At 47.5% G+C, this 25,390-nt stretch overlaps 1 protein-coding gene across 1 annotated transcript in view; it reads right to left on the reverse strand.

The window, feature by feature from the left end:
• Positions 1 to 25,390, reverse strand: part of UNC13A (unc-13 homolog A) — a 475,959-nt gene that overhangs the window by 281,514 nt on the left and 169,055 nt on the right. Inside the window, exons 11-12 of the mRNA XM_075352602.1 lie at positions 14,588 to 15,064; positions 12,475 to 12,559 (exon numbers count right to left, since the gene is read on the reverse strand). Of these exons, the coding sequence (XP_075208717.1) occupies positions 12,475 to 12,559; positions 14,588 to 15,064 (562 nt within the window). The remainder of the gene's footprint in view (positions 1 to 12,474; positions 12,560 to 14,587; positions 15,065 to 25,390) is intronic.

Consider the following 25,390-nt stretch of genomic DNA (forward strand, 5'->3'; position numbering starts at 1 on the left):
ATGTGGCTGCTCAAATATTTGGGCATCTGTACATACAATCTCGTCATGGCCCACTTCAACAGGAGCTGGCGAGAGGCCAGAATGTGTGAATGGAAACGTGAACGAACAGCTCTTCCGAGTGTCCAAGTGTGGGATCAGTAATGTCCGTGGACGTGTATTCGGCCTGGTGGTAGGAAGGAGGATCAGGTTCTGAAATGTGCGGTGCAGTATCACGGCTACTGACGCTTGACCGTGTGGAAGACAGAGTGTTTGTGGTGGTGCCAATCTGACTGGAAGCATTATCCGCTATCCAACTAACAACCTGTTGACACTGGTCTTGGTTCAAGAGCGGTGTACTGCTGCGGTCCCCAAGAATTTGGGACAGGACGTGCGAGCGAGTAGATGTGGCCCTTTGTTGTGGCGAAATTAGAGCTTGCACACGACCTCGGTCTCTGCCTGCACCACCATCACGTCCACTTCCTTGTTCGTTGACAACGCCCTTGCGCATTTTGCAATGCTGTGCTGATGTGTATTCACTAGACTTGTGCGTTATATCCAAGTTTTTGCAAAACGCACACAAGTGCAGCGGAAAGCTGCCACCAACAGGCACACACGTGCGGTTTTTAAATGCAAGCACGGAGGCACTAAGAACCTAACAGGTCTCTATCCAGGGACAACGTGGAGCCTCCCAATTTTTGGCTGCCCTGCCAAAGGGCTATACTACAATAGACCCACTTCCTTACAATGGGCACTTCAGGTTTACAGGCCATCATGCACGTCTCTATCCAGGGACAACGTGGAGCCTCCCAATTTTTGGCTGCCCTGCCTAAGGGCTATACTACAATAGACCCACTTCCTTACAATGGGCACTTCAGGTTTACAGGCCCTCATGCACGTCTCTATCCAGGGACAACGTGGAGCCTCCCAATTTTTGGCTGCCCTGCCAAAGGGCTATACTACAATAGACCCACTTCCTTACAATGGGCACTTCAGGTTTACAGGCCATCATGCACGTCTCTATCCAGGGACAACGTGGAGCCTCCCAATTTTTGGCTGCCCTGCCTAAGGGCTATACTACAATAGACCCACTTCCTTACAATGGGTACTTCAGGTTTACAGGCCCTCATGCACGTCTGTATGCAGGGGCATTGGTGAACCTCACAATTTTGGACTGCCCTGGCAAAGGAAAATACTACAAAGACTCACTTCCTCAAAATGGGCACATTAGACTCAGAGGCCTTTATGTACGTCTCTTCTCAGGGACATCGGAGTGCCACACAATGTTTTACGTAAAATCTTTCATGTATTAATCTCAAAAAGTAACATACATTAGCTCTATCTCACTATTGGGTATGTGCCCTTAACATTTCCGCCATGAAAATTCATTTTGGTGTCATTTTTGAAGGTTTTCTGGTGAGTCCGTAAAAATGGCGTAAAACGCGGACAAAATTGTTCACAGCTGTGACTTTTGAGTGATAAATGCTTCAAGGGATCTTCCCCATGCTGTTGCCATGTCATTTGAGCACTCTTCTGAGACTTTTGTGCCATTTTTAGGGTTTCTACATGCTGCCGGGGGTCATTTCACAAAAATACTCGGGTCTCCCATAGGATAACATTGGGCTCGGTGCTCGGGCCGAGTACACGAGTATCTTGGGATGCTCGGCCCGAGCCTCGAGCACCCGAGCTTTTTAGTACTCGCTCATCACTACTGAACGCTGATGCAGCTAAGCTCTGTGGCAGAGCAGGGAGAATAGTCTACACTCTGTATGCCATAGATCACTTTAGGCCCACAGTACTGCAGATCCAGGGTGGAGCGGTGTGATTATGTCACCGTGTCGGACTCCCCAGGACCTGCCGCTGTCTGCTGGACTCGTCGGGCTAAAGTGAGTATATGATGTTTATTTTTTTATGTTAATATTGTGTGAGGGTCATTATCTGTGGGGCCTACTAATGAGTGCCTCACACATAGTGGAGGCTACTAAGGGGGCCCCTACACATAGTGGGGGCTACAAAAGTAGCCATCACACATAATGAGGGCTACTAAGGTGGCCCGCATACATACTGAGGACTACTAAGGAGGCCATCATACAGCATGGGGGCTGCTAAGTGGGAGCTCAGACATCATGGGGCTGCTAAGGGGGCCCTCACACATAGTGGGGGCTACAAAGGTAGCCATCACACATAATGAGGGCTACTAAGGTGGCCCGCATACATACTGAGGACTACTAAGGAGGCCATCATACAGCATGGGGGCTGCTAAGTGGGAGCTCAGACATCATGGGGCTGCTAAGGGGGCCCTCACACATAGTGGGAGTTACTAAAGGAGTCTTCGTAGATAGTGGGGGCTACTAAGGGGGCCCTACCATAGCGGCGGTTATTAAAGGGGCCAATATACATATTGGGAACTACTAATGGGGCCATCATACAGAGTGAGATCTTAGGGGGGCCATTATACTATATTGACTGCTTTGTAGGCCATTACATAGTTTGGGGACTACTGTGGGAGACCATTAAACAGTGCATACAGTGAGGGGGCCATTATACAGTATGAGGGCTAATGAGCCATTGTACAGTGTAGCGGCTACTAAAAGGATTTACATTATACATTAATTGGAGGCTACTGTGGCATCATTATACAGTGTGAGGGCTACTGTGAGGCCCATCATGCAGTTAGGGGACTTCTGTGGTTGAAACATACAATTTTAGGGACAGTATACTGTGCATAGGGGAACTAGTGACATTATATAGTTTGGGGGCTACTGTGGTGGCCATCATACTGGTGGGGTCTAGTAAGGGGCCATTGTACGATGTAGGGGCTACTAATGGGTCATTATACAGTCTGAAGTTCTACTGTGGGACCATCATACAGTGTGGGGGCTACTGTGGGGCCCATCATACAGTATGAGGACTATTATGGGGAATCATACCGTTTTGTGGACATTATACTGTGTATAGAGGAGCTGTAGGGCCATAATACATTGAAGAGGGGAGCTGTGGGAACATCATACTGTGTATAGGGATCTATAGGGACATCATACTGTGTAGAGGGAAGCTGTGGAGACATCATACTGTGCAGAGGAGATCTGTGGCTCTATCATGTCGTGTATAAGGGAGCTATGGAGACATCATGCAATGTAAAAGGGAGCTGTGGGGACATTATACTGAGTGTAGGGAAGCTGTGGGGATATCATAATGTGTATAGGGGAGCTGTGGGCCCATTATACTATGTATACAGAGCCCTGTCGGAACATCATACTGTGTTTAGAGGAGCTTTGAGGATAAACATAATGTGTATAGAGGAGATGTGGGGACATCATATTGTGTATAGGGGAGTTGTACAGGGAAATCCTTATGGGACATTATTAAATGTTAAGTGGGCACTTAGCCTATTGTTTAACATGTTAACACAGTTAACATGGTTGAAAAAAATATCCAAAAAACTGACCCGCACATCCAACTAATGTGAACAGGTGCTAGACGAAAAAAACATAGTAACTATAAAATGCATACAGCTGCACACTGAAAAGCCAAAAATGTACAAGGGAAAATATGGCACTGCATTACTGCAAAAGAGAGATATTTAGTTTATGTATTAGCCAATGCATGTCAGCCCGGTCACCAATGGCAAGGTAATCTCTGTAATCCGGGAACCTAACTTAAATGCCACTATCTAGGTTAAAAACATCCGTGTCTGGACAAAATGCCACTATTTGGACTACACACCTCCATGTATAAGCGGCTAGGCTCCTGCTATAATGCTTATGAACACAGCCAGATCTTAGGGCGGAGTGCTCAGTCAGAAAGAGACTCACTATAAATATCCAAAAAACTAACCTGCACATCCAACTAATGTGAACAGGTGCTAGCCGAAAAAGCATAGTAACTATAAAATACATACAGCTGCACACTGAAAAAGCCAAAAATGTACAAGGGAAAATATGGCACTGTATTTCAGAGATATACCTTGCCGTTGGTTTCCAAGCTTACATGCATGTATTGAGGTAGACTAAGGGCGGCTTTGCACACTACGACATCGCAGGTGCGATGTCGGTGGGGTCAAATCGAAAGTGACGCACATCCGGCGTCACTTGCGATGTCGTAGAGTGTAAATCCTAGATGATACGATGAACGAGCGCAAAAGCGTCGTTATCGTTTCATCGGTGCAGGCTCCGACATTTCAATAATGCCGGTGCAGCGACAGGTACGATGTTGTTCCTCGTTCCTGTGGCAGCACACATCGCTGTGTATGAAGCCGCAGGAGCGAGGAACACCTCCTTACCTGCCACCAGCGGCTATACGGAAGGAAGGAGGTGGGCGGGATGTTTACATCCTGCTCATCTCCGCCCCTCCGCCACCATTGGCCGCCTGCCGTGTGACGCCGCTGTGACGCCGCACGACCCGCCCCCTTAGGAAGGAGGCGGGTCGCCGGCCAGAGCGATGGTCGCAGGGCAGGTGAGTGCATGTGAAGCTGGCGTAGCGATAATTATCGCTACGCCAGCTATCACAAGATATCGTACCTGCGACAGGGGCGGGGACTATCGCGTGCGACATCGCAGCATCGGCTTGCGATGTCGCAACGTGCAAAGCCCGCCTTACTTTCATGTACCTTGATATTATTCACAAATTAGATGTTGGGGTGGAAATGCATATATTACCAAACACCCTTTTTTACCCAGAGTTTGTTTTTACAGTTTAAGCCAAAGGAAATTAAATTATGGACACTTGTGTCGCCCTGGGCAAGCCAGGGGACACAGGTCACAACACCACCACACCCCACACTCCAGGTAGGCACATCACAGCTAACCACAAATCCTTGTTGCCTTCCTCCAGAGGTTGATGATGCACACCAGGGGGTGGGCCAGGCGGTTGGCTCCGCCCACCGAGGAGCTCACAACACTGGAGGCAGGAAGTTCCAGGAGATTAGCCCAGGCAGGGCAAGTGTGAGGAGCTAAAGTAAACAACTAAGTGAAAGTGAAGGAAGGAAAGTAGTAAAGGAGGAAAGCAAGTAAAGTAACAGAAGAGGAAGACAGCCTGAAGGGTCCAGCTTTGTGAGGGCCAGAACAGCAAGGTCAGCAACGGCGGTGACTGTCTGGAGGGGGACCGTTTGGAAGTTCCTGGAAGGACCCCGTTGGCTGTGTGCCCGGTGGTCTGGAGCAGTGTTCCGAAGGACAGTCAGCACCAGGGCAGGGGCCTCTCGGACCCCGGCAAGGCTAGGAGTCGCCAGATTTGCCAAATCCGTCAGTGACGGGGACGCAGATCCACCAACAACCAAGTCCCGATTGAAGGCAACAGCCCAACCCGTATTGGAGAGACACCGCCACCGCCACGGCACAAGTTTCTCAGGGCCAGCGCCTGCGGGCAAAGTGTAGAGCTCCTCCGGCCCAGATTGCAGCCGGGGAGCGGGTAACCGGAGGGAATCCACCGCTACCATCAGTCAACATAGGTGCAAGGAAGAGAGACATCACCGTCACCTACCGGGAGTGCAGGTGCAACAGTCTGTGGGACCGTCCTACCAGCCGTTGGTTTACCGTACAAACTGTGTCCGTGTGTCAGGCTGAGTGAGTACCATAGTGCCGCAAGGCACAGCGCTGCCCCCGCGTCCCTGCGCCCTCCAGGCCCTACACTTCACATCTCATCACCGGGCCCCGGGATCACCAACCCCTACCCACGGAGGGGCAACACAACACCTGGCTGCTCCGCATCACCATCCCCGGGACCCCCACACTGAGCAGCGGTGGTGCAATCACCACAACCGTGGGTGGCGTCACGAACTATAACAATCCCCACACCCAACAACACCCCCCTTTCACTCACGGGCGAGGAGTGTCGCTCGAGAAACCCCGGGATCCGGCCCACCGCTCGAGCCACCACTGAACAGCTGCTGGACCCGAGCAGAAGGGGTGAGCGCGGTGTGCTGACACCCTCCTCCCCGCCCGCGACAACTTGGCGTCACGAACAGGATCTTACCGCTCTGCCGTCAGGTAGAGGTGCGCCTTGTTACCGCCGGAGGTATCCGGCAGAAAAATTTCAGAAGCCGCCATCTTTGGCGCGAAAAGTTCCCGCTCGAGCGTCTTCTCGAGCAGTAGAGGCGCGAAGGCCAAAACCCCGCCCCGAGAGAGGAGGGGCCGAAAAGAGCTAAGGGGGACGCGATGGCGGCTGAACGCATGTAGCTGCGGCTATAAAAGCAGGGACGCCAGGACCTTGCGAGAAGACCGTTCCTGGAAGCAAACAGTGAAGACACCATGTGGATGCCGTCCCGCGACACCGTACCCCCCGCGCCTGGAACCGCGGCGTGGGTGGAGATCCGGACCGCGCAGCTCTACCAACGGCTGCAGGTCAAGATGCAGCTCCTCATGGAGGAGTGGGAGGCCGACATGGCGGACGTTGTAGCCACCGTGCGGAGACGCGAGGAGGAGGCGGAGAAAGGGAGGGTGAGTGACCCACGTCCCGATGCCCTTGCAGGGCCGGTCATCGCGGCTGTGGGGCCCGGTCCAAGCCCTCTCCCCCCGTTGCCTCCCTCGCCACCCGTCTCGGAGGCCGTGACCCCGCCACTAGGCCCGCTACCACCGCAACCGGTAGCGATACCCAGCCCGTCCGCCCCAGCGGACCGACCTGTAGCCGGAGCCCGTAGCAAACCGGAGGCATTACCTTGGAAGGCCCCGAAGATTGTGCCAGAGACAGTCCCCGAGCAGTTTCCCGAGCCGGAGCCGACGACCCGCTCCGAGCCGAAGGCCCGGCTGCGGAAAGCCCCTGTGCCCATCCCCCACACCTCGGCTGAGGTGGCGCCGGGTTGTTGCTGCAAGGCAGCGCCCAAGGCCATGACACCGCGGGATACGCTACCCACCTTCCTGACAGTGGGTAACGTGCTGGATGTCCCGCGGGGCTCAACCCGTGCGCCGGAGCAGGTAGCAGCGCCATACTGGGACAGGGAGCCGACAAAGCTGGGCCTGGAGATCGGGGAGAGGGAGAGAAGGAAAGCCGAGCTGGTGGCCCGAGCCATTCGGGAAAAAGAAAACCTGCGGCAAGCGACCTTCCGTGTCCGGGGCCCGTTCTACGAGGGGCAGGTGAGGCGATTTGATATCCGCCGGGGCTACGGGTTCATATACGAACCGGGCCTGGAGGCCGAGGTGTTTGTGGCCCGGCGGGACGTGAACGCCCATCTGCCCGAGGAGCATCCTGGCCGCAATCTTCTACCGGGGGACATGGTGCGTTACACCCGGCACTGCGGAGAGAGGGGGTGGTTCGCCCTGGATGTAAAGCTGAAGGGCAGCCCGGAGAGCAAAGTGAGCTCTGCATCCCCTCCCTCGGATGAAGCAGCAAAGGGACCGGAGTAGGGCAGCGGATGCCCGTTGCACCGTCCCCGTTGGGACCATCACTGAAGTTGTTGTTTGTTTGAAAAAGTTTAGAAAGTTTGAAATGATAAGAAGAAAATGATTATACCGAGTTTTTCACCTGATTTGCTTTGTTGATTTGCAACCGGCTGGAGCCGGCACCGTTGTCCCCGTGGGGACCGTTTAAAGTTTGGCATGGGAACTATCCATGGACAAGCCCGTGAACTTGCAGGGCACCACAAACGTTAAGTGGCTTGTAAATATGTTGGTTACCGTTACCATTTCCGCAATGCCGCCTCCGGAGAGGCAGGTTGGAGGGAGGGCCCTGAGCAGAGCAGGCCAGGGCCCAGCCACCAAAGGAACCGGTGGCCACCCTCTGGAGGGGAAGGACAGATCCCGCTCGGGTAACTTGTGCTGGACAGTGGGTCAAGGGGTGCTGCCTGGGTTTTAGGGGCAGCATCAGGGCCAGGTTGCTTGGGTGGGAGAGAGCGGAAACCGTGACCGTATACCATTGCAACGTTTAAGTAAATGTGCCTCCCGTCTTGGGAAGAGTTATTAAAAATGTTATTTATGTTTTGCTTAACCCTGTTATCCCCTTTTTACAGAAAAATAAAACCGGTGTTGGACGGCAGCCCGCGGACGGTCTGCATTTTGCTAAGGGGGAATGTGTCGCCCTGGGCAAGCCAGGGGACACAGGTCACAACACCACCACACCCCACACTCCAGGTAGGCACATCACAGCTAACCACAAATCCTTGTTGCCTTCCTCCAGAGGTTGATGATGCACACCAGGGGGTGGGCCAGGCGGTTGGCTCCGCCCACCGAGGAGCTCACAACACTGGAGGCAGGAAGTTCCAGGAGATTAGCCCAGGCAGGGCAAGTGTGAGGAGCTAAAGTAAACAACTAAGTGAAAGTGAAGGAAGGAAAGTAGTAAAGGAGGAAAGCAAGTAAAGTAACAGAAGAGGAAGACAGCCTGAAGGGTCCAGCTTTGTGAGGGCCAGAACAGCAAGGTCAGCAACGGCGGTGACTGTCTGGAGGGGGACCGTTTGGAAGTTCCTGGAAGGACCCCGTTGGCTGTGTGCCCGGTGGTCTGGAGCAGTGTTCCGAAGGACAGTCAGCACCAGGGCAGGGGCCTCTCGGACCCCGGCAAGGCTAGGAGTCGCCAGATTTGCCAAATCCGTCAGTGACGGGGACGCAGATCCCCCAACAACCAAGTCCCGATTGAAGGCAACAGCCCAACCCGTATTGGAGAGACACCGCCACCGCCACGGCACAAGTTTCTCAGGGCCAGCGCCTGCGGGCAAAGTGTAGAGCTCCTCCGGCCCAGATTGCAGCCGGGGAGCGGGTAACCGGAGGGAATCCACCGCTACCATCAGTCAACATAGGTGCAAGGAAGAGAGACATCACCGTCACCTACCGGGAGTGCAGGTGCAACCGTCTGTGGGACCGTCCTACCAGCCGTTGGTTTAACGTACAAACTGTGTCCGTGTGTCAGGCTGAGTGAGTACCATAGTGCCGCAAGGCACAGCGCTGCCCCCGCGTCCCTGCGCCCTCCAGGCCCTACAATTCACATCTCATCACCGGGCCCCGGGATCACCAACCCCTACCCACGGAGGGGCAACACAACACCTGGCTGCTCCGCATCATCATCCCCGGGACCCCCACACTGAGCAGCGGTGGTGCAATCACCACAACCGTGGGTGGCGTCACGAACTATAACAATCCCCACACCCAACAACACCCCCCTTTCACTCACGGGCGAGGAGTGTCGCTCGAGAAACCCCGGGATCCGGCCCACCGCTCGAGCCACCACTGAGCAGCTGCCGGACCCGAGCAGAAGGGGTGAGCGCGGTGTGCTGACACCCTCCTCCCCGCCCGTGACACACTTGTACTAATTTAACTAAGTTATATGCAAACAGTGACGTTTCCAACAAGCTGGGCATTTTTTAGAAATTACCAGATCCAATAAATCATTGCTCCTTGTTAGATTTTCCAGAAAATAGAAAACAGCTAAAAAATGATCCTTTAACAAGATAAGGACATTTTTCCCCATTGCACTTTAAGCAAAACCATGACCTCTATCCAAGTAGTAAAAGTATCCCATTGTCGCCCTGTACAGCCTCATTTATTTGATTATGCAATTGGGCCAATTTTTTTTATTGGTATTTCCCCCCTTTGTAATACCAATATCAAGATTTTAACATCCTCATAGCCTTCACATCTCCTCCTCCACAGGGGTAGGGACAGCATCTCTTTGCACACCTAGATAGGTTACCGTAAACAATCAATTACCTTCTTCTCCGATCCCCCCAAGATTTGAACCATGCCCTAGATGTTTGGAGGCAGAACCTCATGCTATGAGCCACAGGCCACAATGAGTGAAATGTGAGAATTTGGTAATCTTGAGGTGTAATGCAGCTAGTGAAACCAGAAGCAGATTATACTGGCACATAGACATAGAAATACACTGCTGTGTCCAGATGTATGTATTTTACAAGTGAAGAAAAAGAAACAGATTTTTTTTGTTCCTATAACATTACTAAAAAAATAAATAAAAAAAAATGCAAAAATGTCATATTTTTTTCATTGTGGGTATTCCTGGGACTTGAATCCACAACTTCTACAATGGCAAGCAATAGCTAAAGCCATGATCCACAGCCTGCACTGACAGCACAGGGAGAATTTTGTATATTTGATGCTGTGACCACACAGGCCGATTATACTGGTACACAGAGATACATCTGTACATATCAGTGCATTTATGCGCCCCTGTATTCTAGAGGAGAATAAAAGAAAGATTTGTTTTCTTAATTGAAAATGACTAATAATGACATTTTGAATTCATTTTTTTATAATAAACATCACAAATCAGCAAATAACATGGACATATTTTTGTCCCTGCAATCGTAACAACACAGCGATCAGATTATTATTAATGGGGATCGGTAAATGGAGTAAAAAACATGGAGTGATTATTTTTCCTTATTAAATCCATAAAACAATGTAAGAAAAATGAGGCTGTGTGCACATGTAGTGTAAATGCTGCACATTTTCTCCAGGTGTCCGAACCACATGGCGTAATAACAATGTTCGCTGATTATTGTGTGTTTGCTGTGTTTCTTTTATGCGTTTTGCCCCTTATTTGATGCGTTTTTGGTGCAGATGTATATCTGCGTTATAAATGCTTTTTTAGTAATACAGAAAAGCTATGATTCTGTGCTTAAAAATGCAATTACCGTACTTTATTTACCTGCCTTTTTTCAGGGTCCACACAGACATTTATCAAGAAAAGGAGATTTCATTAAATCACATTTGCTCTGCTTGGACATTTAGTCCGTGTTCACATGTAGTGTAATGCTGCAATTTTCTGCTGTTTTTATTGCACAGAAATTCTGCTGTGAATAAGTGTCCAAGAGCAAAGCGGATGAGATGTCATGAAAATTGCATCTACTGTGCGTCTAAAGACGCCACTGAACTCTGCAGTTTTGGTACTTGTTCTCTAGATGGAGCCTAAAAAATAATTGTACAAAACCGCAGGTACTTTTTTTAAGAGCAGAATCAAAGTTTTTCTGTACTATAAAAATGCAGATTCATATCATCATTTCATCAAACACATCAAATACGGGGGAAAAAATGAATTAAAAAAATGCAATAATCAAAGAAGATTGTTATTGTATAATTTGGTGCAGACAGCGGCAGAAAACAAAACATAGGATTTATGCAACGTGTGAACACGGCCTTATAGGCACAAAAAGGCACATGTCGTATAGCAAAGCTTACATAATGATGAGAAAGTTCTGGCGGCTACAAGTATGAATAAATCAACAAGAACTGGAGATGAGCATGACACATAGATGACATTACGCCAGCCCTGGTTAATCAAAAGCCACACCAGGGATACCGGAGATTCGCAGGTCTCCCATCCAGCCTCCAAGTACCACTGTCCTGGACACTGAAACGGAGTCCCATGAATCGTTCTGCTCATCGCTAGTCCCAACTGTCCTGGATTTGGGCCTACGTCCCGCAGTCCCGGGTGTCTTTTGCATGTCCTTTACTGACATCTCCTCCTGCCAGGGTAGAGAGAAATGGCAATTGGGTGTGGCTTGGCGGTGTGGTGTGGTCAAAATGTGTGTCTTCCTATTTTTCACCTCAGCTACACTAAAGCCCTAGTTGGTTAATGACTTCAAGCTATTTATTCTACCCTGTGGGAGGGGGTGAAATCTGGGGGACAGTGTGCAGGTAGGAGCACTGAACTCTTGAGAAGATCAGAAAAGTGGGCTAAATAGTCTACTGATCACCCCACTCATTGGGGGTTAATATCAAGATGATGTTATTTCTGTTTCACTCCAATAGAGGAAATAAAATATGAAAGTACAATAAAAAAAAACCAAAAAGAAATGCAAAATCAGAAAGGTTGGGCACCAAGCGAAAAGAGGTTAGTTCAATATCTGTCAAAAAGTACCAGTTTTTAAGAAGAGAATACACTATAGCCTTAGGGTCATCCTCCCTGGGGCACCACTACAGACCTATTGTCTTTTGTGTCCCAATAAGAACGAGAGAGTTATACTTGCCAAACGTACATCCAAAAAAGGCCTTAGACTCATTTAAATATAGGTCATGTTCACATTTAAGGTTAATATTCATTACTCTCTGTTCTTTATTTTCAAAGAAAGTACACATGTTTTCCTAAAATGTCATCTACATTGAGTAGCCTGAACTGGTGACGATATCCCTTTGTGACTGTAATATTGTTGAAACATGATTGCAAATATACTAGATATATCTAGAGATACTATAAATCACTCACTACTCACCTACCTGTGATGGATATCTTTGGACACTGCCAATGAGACAGAATGATGTTTAAGATGAGTTTGTAAACAGGGAAAGGGCGAACAGAACGAGCCATTCTGAATGGAAAAAAAATCACAAAATGACATAAAAAATAAAATAAACAAAACAGAAAATGACAGACAGGGCAAAAGAAAAGTTGATGGGATTTATATGGTGCAATGTTGAATGTTTACATGTTGAATGTTGAAAATCTGAGATTTTTCTAGATACCCTTGAAACCTGTTTAGAAAGCTTAAGTTACCTTGTTTAAGCATTAATACTTTATGATCATTTCTTGAACATTGTAGGGCTTGGTGTCTGTCACACGTACCTCTTGGAGCTGCATCTGCACCTTGTTGTATGCCCTAAGCCAATTTGATTTAGCCCTCGACATGCCAGGAGTCTCATCCCTGTAACTAAATAAAATGAGACACATCTACATGCTGTATATAACAGATAAATACAAAGATGTTATAACAATAAAAATCCACATTTGACTTTTAGGATCGCTACTTCCAATAGGTGGCGCTGCGCTAGAGTTTGTCTCCTTTACTGGAGAGACAATTTGAATAACAATACAAAGCCGATTGGCAGAATTCACTATTCCATGTACCATAGGATGTTATGAAAACTAACATTTTGATTCATCTTTCTAACAGCAAGATAGGTATAAACCTTTAAGTCACATTGTTACCTTTACTTGTGTATTCACTTTGTGTATCTAGTAATATTTTATGAAAAATGTCTTCCACACCTAGAAAAATTAGGTATTGGTCCGGATGTAACATCAAGTAGGTGGCAGTGCTTTAAAGGGGTTGTGGACTACTTAGTCAACCCCTTCTCAATCACTATATTTTCCTCATGTAAAATAATGCCTGCCTATATTTACCTCTGGTGTGGCGCCAATCTAGTAATGTTAGCATCAGGTCTCCTGGGGCTCGCATAACACTCACACTTCCTTTGGATAAACTTGATACCCAAAAGTGAAAGCTACTGCCCTTCTCTGAGTATCATCAGATGTCAGTTTTGGCTGAAGGAGAGGATAGTGAATAGGATGAAGGACTTGTGTGAAATAACAAAGTCATGTGAGCCCCGGGAGGGATGGCACCAACAACCTGAAATGGCGCCTGCATCGGGGGTGAGTATAGACTATTATTTTAAAGGGGAGAAATGTAATAATTGAGAAGGGGTTGCCTGAGTAGTGGACAACTCCTTTAACTACAGTTGGTCAAAATGATGCCAAATATAAATGCAAACAGAAAGTAGAGAGCATCTGTCATAGTCCTATTTGTTCAACTACAATCATCAGGGTCCCATGATCTGAGTCCATAGCTCCTGCCACCTACGTTAGCAATCTAAATAAGCACCAAAGATATATTACACAGTTCAAAAATGGGGAAATATTAACTGGAGTTAATAGCTCCTCGTGTCTGCCCTTTTGTAATATACCGCCAGTGCAGTGCACTGTGGACTTGGACCCTAATGACATCATCACAGGTTCTTCTGCACTTCTGTGTTGCTGTCTGCTTATGATTGGTCAGTGTCCCACAGGAAGCAGAAGTACACACCTCCAGTGAAAACTGCATGACAACACCCACTTGGACTTATCTAAAGTTAACTCATTAGATGCCACATATTTAACTGCTAATATCTCTACGATGGAGAGGAGGAATAAAAAAAGTAACTACACTTTTTATTTCGTTCTGCAGTCACAATTACATGGTGTGTCCATATTTTTAAAAATGATATCAAATATGGCCTGAATGGATATAACTGATAGTTCCTGATACTTAAGGGGGCTTTACACGCAGCGACATTGCTAACGAGATGTCGTTGGGGTCACGGAATTCGTGACGCACATCCGGCCTCGTTAGCGACGTCGTTGCGTGTGAAATGTATGAACTACCGCTAACGATCAAAATTACTCATCTAATCATTAATCGTTGACACGTCATTCTAATCCCAAATATCGTTGCTGTTGCAGGACGCAGGTTGTTCGTCGTTTCTGAGGCAGCACAGATCGCTACGTGTGACACCCCAGGAATGAGGAACAACACTGTACCTGTGTCCTCCGGCAACAAGGTGGGTGTCACTTTCTTTCGGCTGCTCTCCGCCCCTCCACTTCTATTGGACCACAGCCGCGTGACGCCGCATGAACCGCCCCCTTAGAAAGGAGGCGGTTCGTCGGCCACAGCGACGTTGCTAGGCAGGTAAGTCCGTGTGATGGGTCCTAGCGATGTTGTGCGCCACGGGCAGCGATTTGCCTGTGACGCACAACCGACGTGGGTGGGTGCTTTCACCAGCGACATCGCTAGCGATGTCGCTGCGTGTAAAGCAGCCTTTAGTCTATGCAGCTGCACTAGGGATATTGCAAAGGGAACATTATAGAACATTTCTGTTGGTATATAACGCTAGTCAAGTACTTAGTTATTTACTACCTTTACCTTTCTGGTATTGGCTCTTGGGTTTCTGGTGGAGCTGGTACTGCCTCAGCCTCTGGAGGAACCTCTGGGGAAATATCCTTCTCCTTTGGGATCTCTGGAGGTGTCTTTTCTTTAACCTCTCCAGACAGATACAAGGAGTCTTCTAATTCAAATCTCATTTTACTATCTTCATCTTCTTCATCCTGAAGCTCATCTTCATAAATTTCTCTATCGGAGAGCTGGCCTCTGCTATCAGGGTAGCCCCCTTCATCATCATCTTCATCGCTGTAGCCTTCAGGACATTCTTCTCCCTCCCAATTTGGAGAATCTTTTCGGTAACTGACCGAACTGTGACAAGAGTGATATGAGTCTCTGTCCCTCTCCTCTTCTATTTCTGAGCCCTGCAAACTGTCATTCTCTGGATCAAAATCATCACTGAGCTGAGTGGAATCCCGACTGAGTTCTCCTGATGAGGCATATCGACTGCTTCCAGTGGGGCTAGAAAAAATGACAAAATGGGGGAAGAAGGATGAAAGCAAAAAAGTAAACTGACTGCAGCATCTCTTGCCTCTGTCACTACGGTATCACAGACAAACAATAAACCACGTATTCCACTTGCCAAAATCTAAATCATCGATCCACTGATTTTTTTGTATTTTAGAGTTTTTGCTCATATAAATATGATAAATTCAAAATGAATGTACAAATGACAGTGTAATAATTCATGAGATTTCTTTGTAACATAAATATAAGTCCACTTCTTATATGTTTTTGCATATGTTGTCTTTTTAATTATGCATTTGTTACATATTTAAGTCTATTCCTGGAATAGCACTGAAATGATTAACTAATAAGTGCCTGAAGATCCATTCATATGGAAATCCATGTAGACATTGAGGTCCACATTTATTAAATATTTCACAATACACACTGCATTTATCTTTACAATTCTTAGGCTATCAGATATTGTGTTCACTTTGAAAATCTGTGACAAAATGGCTGTATACGACTTTATAAAAGTTTAACTCCATGTCTGCCATCTAGCCTGACATCTCCTCAGTGTCCCTCCTGCTGCTGAGATCTCACACTGCTCAGCACAAGCTGCAGCTGTCACTAATGCAGGGTGCAGCTGAAACACAGCTGGACTCATGAGCTATTTCATTCTATAGGTGGACAGTGACTCATAAATGTTAATTGTGATAGCTGGATTTTGCTGACATGTCATTTCAGAGTAAATACACCAGTCATCAGGACTAAATTATCTATTAAATAATGTATACAAATGCCTAGAAAGCTGAGCATTGTTATCACAAATTGGCTTGCAAGTCTAAAGTGAACCTAACAGATGAACTATGGGAAGCCTGAATCAGGCACTGGCTCTGTTTTGGCCAGGTATGTTTTACTCTGAAATGCCATGCAGTAAAGGAAAAACATCTCAGCTCACTATACACTGAGCAGTGACTGAAACCACACTGTCATCAACCCTATGACTGGAAGTTGAACACTGCTGGGAGCAATAATGTTCATTTACTCCCGGCAGCGTGGATTTTTGCGATGTAACCTGAGGACAGCATGCTGTGGAGGTTAAAACACTGTATTTAGTGATGTGTCACTTATCTTGCGGTGTCTTGTTGTTTACTTACAATGGAGGTTTTATCACCAGGTGACTCTGAGCCTACTACATGGACCACGCCCCCTCCTGGGATAAGCAGCTCTCTGTCAATAAACAATGTACATAGAGAACTGGGTGTGTGAAGGCTTTGCTATCTGAGCTCTGCTATATTTAAAAACTGATTGTGTGAGAACCACTGCACCCAGTAAACTAAGTGATACATGGTTGGAATCAGAATCTCTGCCTACATTATGCTGCTCTCAGAAAAGGGCCAGTTCAAGGGACTCCAAGGTGATTTCTAATATCCTTTATAATATACTAGAAGGTGGCCCGATTCTACGCATCGGGTATTCTAGAATTTACGTATTGTGTAGTTCATGTATGATTTTTGTTATATATATATATATATATATATATATATATATATATATATATATAGAGATGTTGTTGTGTGTAGTTACCAAGTGTTTGTGTAGGCGCTGTACATGTTCTGGGTGTTGTCTGGGTGTGACGGGGGGTGAGAGCGGTGTTGTATGTGTGTTGCGTGTGTTGCGTTGTTTGTGGAGCGCTGTGTGTCTGTAGCGTTGTGTGTGTGTTGCGCGGTTTGTGTGTGTGTGGTGTGTTTTGGGGGGAGGTATGTTTTGTGCAATGTGTGTGTTGTGCGGTATGTGCGTATATTTGTGTGTGCCGCGGTGTTTGTGTGTTGGGTGTTGTGTGTGTGCAGCGTTGTCTGTGTGTGTGGGTGTCTCTGTAGGGCAGTTGTTTGTGGTTCCTAGTGTGTGTGTGTGTGTGTGGTGTGTTGTGCAGTGCGCGCGTGTGTGTGTGTGTGTGTGTGTGTGCATCAGCCTCTCTTCTCTCAGCCTACCTCTCCCAGCCTCCCTCCTCCCAGCTTCCCTCAGCATCAGCCTCCCTCTCCCAGCCTCCCCAAGCATCAGCCTCCACCAGCATCAGCCTCTCTCCTTCCAGCCTCCCCCAGCATCAGCCTCCGCCAGCATCAGCCTCTCTCCTTCCAGCCTCCTCCAGCATCAGCCTCCCCCTCTCCCAGCCTTCCCCAGGATCAGCTCTCTCCTCCAAGCCTCCGTCCTCCCAGCCTTCCTCAGCATCAGCTTTCCCCTCCCAGCCTCCCTCAGCATCAGCCTTCCCCAGGATCAGCCTCTCTCCTCCCAGCCTCCTTCCTCCCAGCCTCCCTCAGCATCAGCCTTCCGCTCCCAGTCTCCCCCAGCATCAGCCTCCCCAAGCATCAGCCTCCACCAGCATCAGCCTCTTTCCTTCCAGCCTCCCCCAGCATCAGCCTCTCTCCTTCCAGCCTCCATCAGCATCAGCCTCCCGTTCCCAGCCTTCCCCAGGATCAGCCTCTCTCCTCCCAGCCTCCTTCCTCCCAGCCTCCCTCAGCATCAGCCTTCCCCTCCCAGTCTCCCCCAGCATCAGCCTCCCCAAGCATCAGCCTCCACCAGCATTAGCCTCTCTCCTTCCAGCCTCCCCCAGCATCAGCCTCCCCAAGCATCAGCCTCCACCAGCATCAGCCTCCCTCGTCCCAGCCTCCCCCAGCATCAGCCTCCCCCTCCCAGCCTCCCCCAGCATCAGCCTCTCTCCTCCCAGCCTTCCCCATGATCAGCCTCTCTGCTCCCAGCCTCCTCCAGCACGCCGTGCTCCTCTGCCGACACTCACACACCCGATCGCATCCACTCACACACACCCGATCGCATCCACTCACACACACCCGATCGCATCCACTCACACACACCCGATCGCATCCACTCACACACACCCGATCGCATCCACTCACACACACAGACACTGACGATATCGCACATACGCGCTGATACTCACAACATCCGTAGATATCACATGCCTCTGGCCATGTGATCCTCCGTCAGGTCCTGGAAGCTCACAGCACAGTATCGAGGCCGAGAAGCAAGCGATATCGCCGGATGCTGTGAGTGTGTGGATGCGATGTGTGTGTGAGGTGTGTGTGAGGTGTGTGTGAGGTGTGTGTGAGGTGTGTGTGAGGTGTGTGTGAGGTGTTTTTGAGAGTGAGTGCGATCTGATGTGTGTGTGTATGCGTGTGTGTGTGCTGTTATGTTTGTGCGTGTGGAAGTGCCGCCGCTGCAGGACCTTGATTTACTGGTAACTATGCAAGCATGGTTACCAGCGCAACACTTCCCCCGCTCGCACGGGAGCCAACACCAGCATACGGCGGCGGCGTACGCTGATGTGGGCTCCCGTTGGTGAGGGGGGAAAGGGGGGGGGAGTACAGTACTCACCTGGGATTCGTGGCTCCGTGACCGTGTCAGTTCGGGCAATGCGGGGGGGGGGGGCGAGAGCTAACGTCTATTGCGTGAGGGGGGCGGGGCGTGGCGTGGGCGAGTTGCCAATGCCTGCAGGGTGCCGGGGCGAGAGGCCAATCTGTGGGGGGGGGCAGAGCCTGGGCGAGCGGCTGGCCAATCCGTGTGGGGGCGCAGCCGGGGCGAGAGGCCAATCCGTGTGGGGGGGCGGGGCCATGGCGAACCAAGCGGCCAATCAGCTTTGTGTCACCGTAAGGACATGTCACCGTGACACAATTTTGGAGCATGACAGACAGACAGACAGAATAAGGCAATTATATATATAGATGGTAAGGACTACATTATTCTTTGTATGACACACTGTAGCTACCACAGAACTGTGGATCCTCTTTCTGCAGAAATGTGTAGAAGGTGTAATAATAATAATAATAATAATAATAGCAAATAGCTCCAATTAGAAATGTAGTATAGTTCTCCTGATTAGCTATGTCTCTTACCTCATGTGCAGGGCATTGCAGTAGCTTAAGTACCCATGGTTACAATTAACTATCTGTTACTATATGTGTGATCGTAACCATGGAGATCTGTTGTTTAATTTCTTTGCCTGTGTGAATTGGATCAGTTGTTACCGATACCTGGTGAGAAATTCATGCCAATACCATCTTTAGAAATGGCTTATATTTCTTCAATATATCTACAGACTGTCGTTTAAGAATTTTTTCCTCTTGTGTAAGTTATTGACATTTTCGTGCTCCTTCGGTGATATTTAATAAAAACAGACTATTTTCAGTTGTAGTGTATCTTTAAAAGTTCTGTGTCCCAGCTACAAAGCAATATAATGTATACTGCAGATGCTACTGACCTTGGTGTGGTTAAAATTGAGAAAAACCAGCTCACCCACAATAGAGACCACAGAATGCCTGATCGGTGCACAGATAGAGAAACAGGATCCCTCTGCAGCGGAACGTAGTATTTGAAAGATTCAAGCATCCAGATCAAATAAATTTTCTTTAAAAAATAGTTTTCCTTTATTCCAAATTTAGTTAAAAGCAATAATATCCTTCATCATGATGAAGAACGCATCACATAGGCGTGTTACATTGGACGCGTTTCAGACAAAAAAACCTGTCCTTAATCTGAGACAACACATAATACATCTGAACACTTAGGCTAGGTTCACACACTGCGTTTTTTTGACGCTGCGTTTTTGTGCGTTTTTTTGCGGCAAAAAACGCACAAAAACGCACCCGCGTAAAAAAAAAACGCGGCAAAAAACGCACGTGTTTTGCCGCGATTTGGTGCGTTTTTTTGCTGCGTTTTGCTGCGTTTTTGCACACTGCGTCTTTATGCGTTTTTTATCAGTGAACAAAAAAAAAAGGTCTGATGTCATTTCTTTCTTCAATGTGTTCTTCATTCTCCACTAGTGTATGCAGAAGAGCAGACAGCTGCAGAACTACAAGGCTCAGCATATTCCATCCAATAGTGTATGCAGGAGAGCAGACAGCAGCTGCAGAACTACAAGGCTCAGCATGCTCCATCCAGGACTGTATGCTTGAGGGAGAGTCAGGGGCATCAGACCTACAAGGCTCAGCATCCTCCATCCAATAGTGTATGCAGGAGAGCAGACAGCAGCTGTCGAACTACAAGGCTCAGCATCCTCCATCCAATAGTGTATGCAGGAGAGCAGACAGCAGCTATGGACCTACAAGGCTCAGCATCCTCCTTCCAGGACTGTATGCAGGATTTCTTTGCCCCCCCCCCAAACAAAAAAAATGACGTGGGCTTCGCCATATTTTTGTATGCTAGCCGGGTACAGCAGGCAGGTACGGGCTGCCCCCAACCCCCAGCTGCCTATTTGTACCCGGCTGGGAACCAAAAATATAGGGAAGCCCTTTTTTTTTAAATTATTTCATGAATTTCATGAAATAATTTAAAAAAAAAAAAATGACGTGAGCTTCGCCCAATTTTTGAGTCCAGCCGGGTACAACTAGGCAGCTGGGGATTGGAATCCACAATGCAGGGTGCCCATGCTTTCTGGGCACCCCCGCTGTGAATTGCAGTCCCGCAGCCACCCCAGAAAATGGCGCTTTCATAGAAGCGCCATCTTCTGGCGCTGTATCCAACTCTTCCAGCTGCCCTGATGCCGGGTGGCTCGCTGGGTAATAATGGGGTTAGGGATAGGTGTATAGCTGGCCCTAAGCCCGAAATTCATGGTGTCACGCCAATATTAGACATGGCCACCATGAATTTCTAGTAAAGATAAAAAAAAACACAACACACAGAAAAATATTTTTATTAGAAATAAAACACAACACAATTAGTGACTCCATCTTTATTGAAATAAAGAACCCCCCCTCCGCAGTAATCCTGGGTCAAGGGTCCCGCGCCGTCCAATCCGGATCCAATATCATCTGATCGGTTTGCTGGAAGGCAAAGCGATCAGATGATGTGTCAGGTTCTAGGGGCTGAAGCACATCACACAGCAGCTGATTGTATAAAAGCCGATTATACAATCAGCTGATGCATCGGTGCAAAAAAAAAAAAATACTCACTTATGTGCTGATTACCGGCAGCTCCTGGAGCGATGGGGCGGGAGTTTGATCCTGTCCGATCGCTGCAGCAGCTGCCGGTAATCAGGGATGAAGTCTCCTGACGCATCCGCTGATAGCTTAAACCAGCCGGGCTCTGGCGTCAGCACGAGACTTACGATCAGCTGATGCGTCAGGTGACTGCATCAGGTGATCCATCGCCAGGTCCTGCATACTGCAGGCATACGTACCCGGGGAGACTGCACACACCCGGAGCGGCGGTACCGGTAGGAGGATCTGGGAGCGGGCATGGCACCGGGAGTCTGCAGACAGGTGAGTATAACTTTTTTTTTTCTACTGTTCACTTTTGATTTCGCAGCTGCCTCCACCTCCCGCCCACACATGGCGCCGCACGGCAGCATACATGCACAGGATGGGAGGTGGAGGCAGCGGTGACGGTACCGGGAGGATTCACGCTTCTGTATTTACTGACAGAAGGAATCCTCTTCCTGTACATGTGACTTTACTACCCACCTCCTGCGTTTATAGCTGCGTTTTTGGTCTTAGAAACGCACGAAAACGCACCAAAACGCAGCTATTTGCGTTTCTCATTGCGTCTTTCAACATCCCATTGCACTCAATGGATGAAAAGCGCAGTGAAAAACGCGGGAATAAAAGATGCTGCGTTTTTGTGGCACCACAAAAACGCAGCTGAAAAAAAACGCTGTGTGCAGACAGCAAAAATGAAAACTCATAGACTTTGCTGGGGAAGCAAAGTCATACAGTTTTCAGAGCAAAAACGCCGCGAAAAACGCACTGTGTGAACTTACCCTTACTCTTAAAAGGAACCACAGGAAGCTGTGAAACAATCAAGGCTAAACAAGGCCACCTGCTACAACAGGTAGTAGATCACAATAACATTTACAAAACATTCAAAATTTCATTTCTTATGATCATACCTGTAGGTATTCTGCTTTTCAAAATCAACATCCATTTCGCCTCTCGGCGTAATAATAAATCATTTAAATCTCCTCCTCTCATTGTATGAATTTTCTCTATCGCATTCAAATTTCCCACATGTATGTGCAAGAAATGACGGGAGGCAGCAGACAAACTGCGTGTGGTGGTGTGATCAATGTCATATACGTGCTCCGATATATATGTATGTATATGACATTGATCACACCACCACACGCAGTTTGTCTGCTGCCTCCCGTCATTTCTTGCACATACATGTGGGAAATTTGAATCATTTTAAGGTGAATGCGATAGAGAAAATTCATACAATGAGAGGAGGAGAGTTAAACGATTTATTATTACGCCGAGAGGCGAAATGGATGTTGATTTTGAAAAGCAGAATACCAACAGGTATGATAATAAGAAATGAAATTTTGAATGTTTTGTAAATGTTATTGTGATCTACTACCTGTTGTAGCAGGTGGCCTTGTTTAACCTTGATTGTTTCACAGCTTCCTGTGGTTCCTTTTAAGAGTAAGGCTATGTGCCCACGGTGCGGAAAATGCGCGGATTTTGTCGCGGATTTCTCGCGGAAAAGCCGCAGATTTTCCAGAAATCTGCAGCTCAGCTACTTCTCAGCCATTTTTATGGCATTTGGGAAATGCTGTGCCTACGCTGCGGATTTTTCCGCAGCGGAAATCATGCGGATTTTCGTGCAGAAAAATCTGCAGCATGTCAATTATTGTTGCGGATTTCTCCGCAGGGTCCCATATACTTACCTGCCTTGATAGACACCCGAGTCACTTTCTCCGTCCGGTGTACAGCAGCGCGTTGGATCCAGCCAGGTACAGGAAGGAAGAGGTGGGCGGGGCCTGCATGAGCTCCGGTCATGTGACAGCCAGAGCTAGTTCAGGCCCGCCCACCTCCAGCACAGTGCACCAGACCAGACGCTGACAGTGCCCCGGCCGCCGGAAAGCGAGGTGCTGCATGATGGAGGTAAGTATGAGCACCCCGATCACTGCAGCACTTTTTCTGCATTGAGGATGCAGTGCCGAAGCCATGGTACTGTATCCTCAATGCAGAATGTCCGCACTATATCCGCACGACATTCCACTGTATATCCGCAGCATTGAAACAGAGAAAATTCTGTTGCGGATTTCTGGGAGCACCTGCGGAATGTCTTGCGGATATAACCGCAGGACACTGTCCCCGTGGGCACATAGCCTAAGTGTTCAGATGCATTATGTGTTGTCTCAGATTCAGGACAGGTTTTTTTGCCCGAAACACGTCCAATGTAACACGCCTATGTGATGCGTTCTTCATCATGATGAAGGATATTATTGCTTTTAACTAAATTTGGAATAAAGGAAAACTATTTTTTAAAGAAAATTTATTTGATCTGGATGCTGGAATCTTTCAAATACTATGACCTTGGTGTGGTGTATGGGAATAAACCTTAGATCAGCGCTAGATACTTATCTATATACATAGAGTGCCTCAAAAAAGTATTCACACCCTGTGTACTTTTCCGTTACACCCACAAAATTAAATGTACTTTATTGGAACGTTATGTGATATGCCAACACTAAGGAGCAAATACTTATGTAGTGTAAATGAAATGTCATTTTTTAAACATACAAAATATAAATCTGAAAACTGTGACGCACATTTGTGCATTTGTATTAAGTCACCCTCTCCCTCCCCCCCACCAACTCAATACTTTGTAGGACCACCTTTCGCTGCAAGGCTTTTGGGGTCTCTACAAGGTTTGCATATCTGCAAGGTGTGCATGTATGTGTATTGTATGTGTAGATGACTACGTTCTGTTCCTGTATCTATGTAGTAAGTTCAGTTCTGTTCCTGTATCTATGTAGTAAGTTCAGTTCTGTTCCCGTATCTATGAACTAGCCACAATTATCTTGAAAAGCCTTTTAATTCTGCTGCTTTAATGTAGTGGCCAGTGATAAGCAGACTAAAGGTGGGCTACTGCAACTCATGGGCCACTGCTTTGGTATGTTTGTATACCATGTGTGTACATGTACGTGTGTGTGTGTGTGTGTGTGTGTGTGTGTGTTTGTGTACATGTCTGCACATGAGAGCATGTCTACATACATGTGTGCATGTCTGTGTAATATATGTATGCATGTCTGCGTATTATATGTGCGCATGTCTGTATATTGTATGATTGCATGTCTTCATATGTGTGTGGATGTCTGCATATTGTATAAGTGATAGCCCACATATGAGCACACAAGTCTGCATATAGTATGTGTGCATATCTGCATGTGTGTGCATGTCTGTGTACCGTGTGTGCACATATCTGCCTACTGTGTGCGTGCATGTGCATGTCTGCATATTATGTGTGCATGTCTGCGTACCGTGTGTGCATGATTGCCTACCGTACGTGTGCATATCTGCATACTATATACTGTATGTGCATGTCTGTGTACTGTATGTGTGCATGTCTGTATATTGTATGTGTCCAGAAAGTAGAAAAAGTGGCTCCAGAGAAGGGTAATTAAAACTTTTTCTTTTATTTAAATTTCACATATAAAAATACAGATACTAAAACACATGGGGGGAAGTAGAGCAAAAAACACATAGTATGCAGACACATCTGCAGGTTTTCCTCACTATCTGACATGAAATCAGAATAAACCTTTACAGTTTTAGGTCAATTAGAAACCAAAATTATTTCTATTTGCCAATTGCCAGAATAATGAGAGAGAATGAGAGGCATTTTTATTACTTTCTACAAAGTCACAAGTTTACATACACTTCATTAGTATTTGGTGCCATTGTCCTTAAAGTGTATGACTTGAGGGAAACATTTTAGATATCAAACATTTTGGATATCCTTCCACAAGATTCTCTTAATAGCTGGTAGGGCCCATTTCTCCTGACAGAACTGGTGTAACTGAGCCATGTTTGTAGGTCTCCTTTCTTGCATTTGCTTTTTCAGCTTTGCCCACAAATTTTCACTAGGACTGAGATCAAGGCTTTGTGATGACCACTCCAAAACATTGACTTGCTTATCCTTCTGTCACTTTGTAACCAGTTTGGCAGTATACTTCAGGTTAGTGTTCATTTCAAAGACCCATTTCCACCCTAGCTTTAGGTTCCTGGCTGAAGTCTTGAGATGTTGCTTCAGTATTGCCACATCATTTTCTTTCCTCATTATGCCATCTATTTTGTGAAGTCCACCAGTCCATCTTGCAGCAAAACAACCCCACAACATGATGCTGTCTCGCCCGTGTTTCACAGTTGATATGTTGTTCTTAGGCTTCAAAGCTTCTCCCTTTTTCCTCCAAACATAATGATGGTCAAACACTTCAATTTTAGTTTTGTCAGACCACAGGACATGTCTCCAATAATCGAAGTCTTTGTTCCTGTGCGCATTGGCAAATATTACACTGGCTTTTTTATGTATATTTTGGAGTAA

Source organism: Anomaloglossus baeobatrachus, chromosome 1 (genome assembly GCF_048569485.1).
Source record: "Anomaloglossus baeobatrachus isolate aAnoBae1 chromosome 1, aAnoBae1.hap1, whole genome shotgun sequence".
Taxonomy (NCBI): domain Eukaryota; kingdom Metazoa; phylum Chordata; class Amphibia; order Anura; family Aromobatidae; genus Anomaloglossus; species Anomaloglossus baeobatrachus.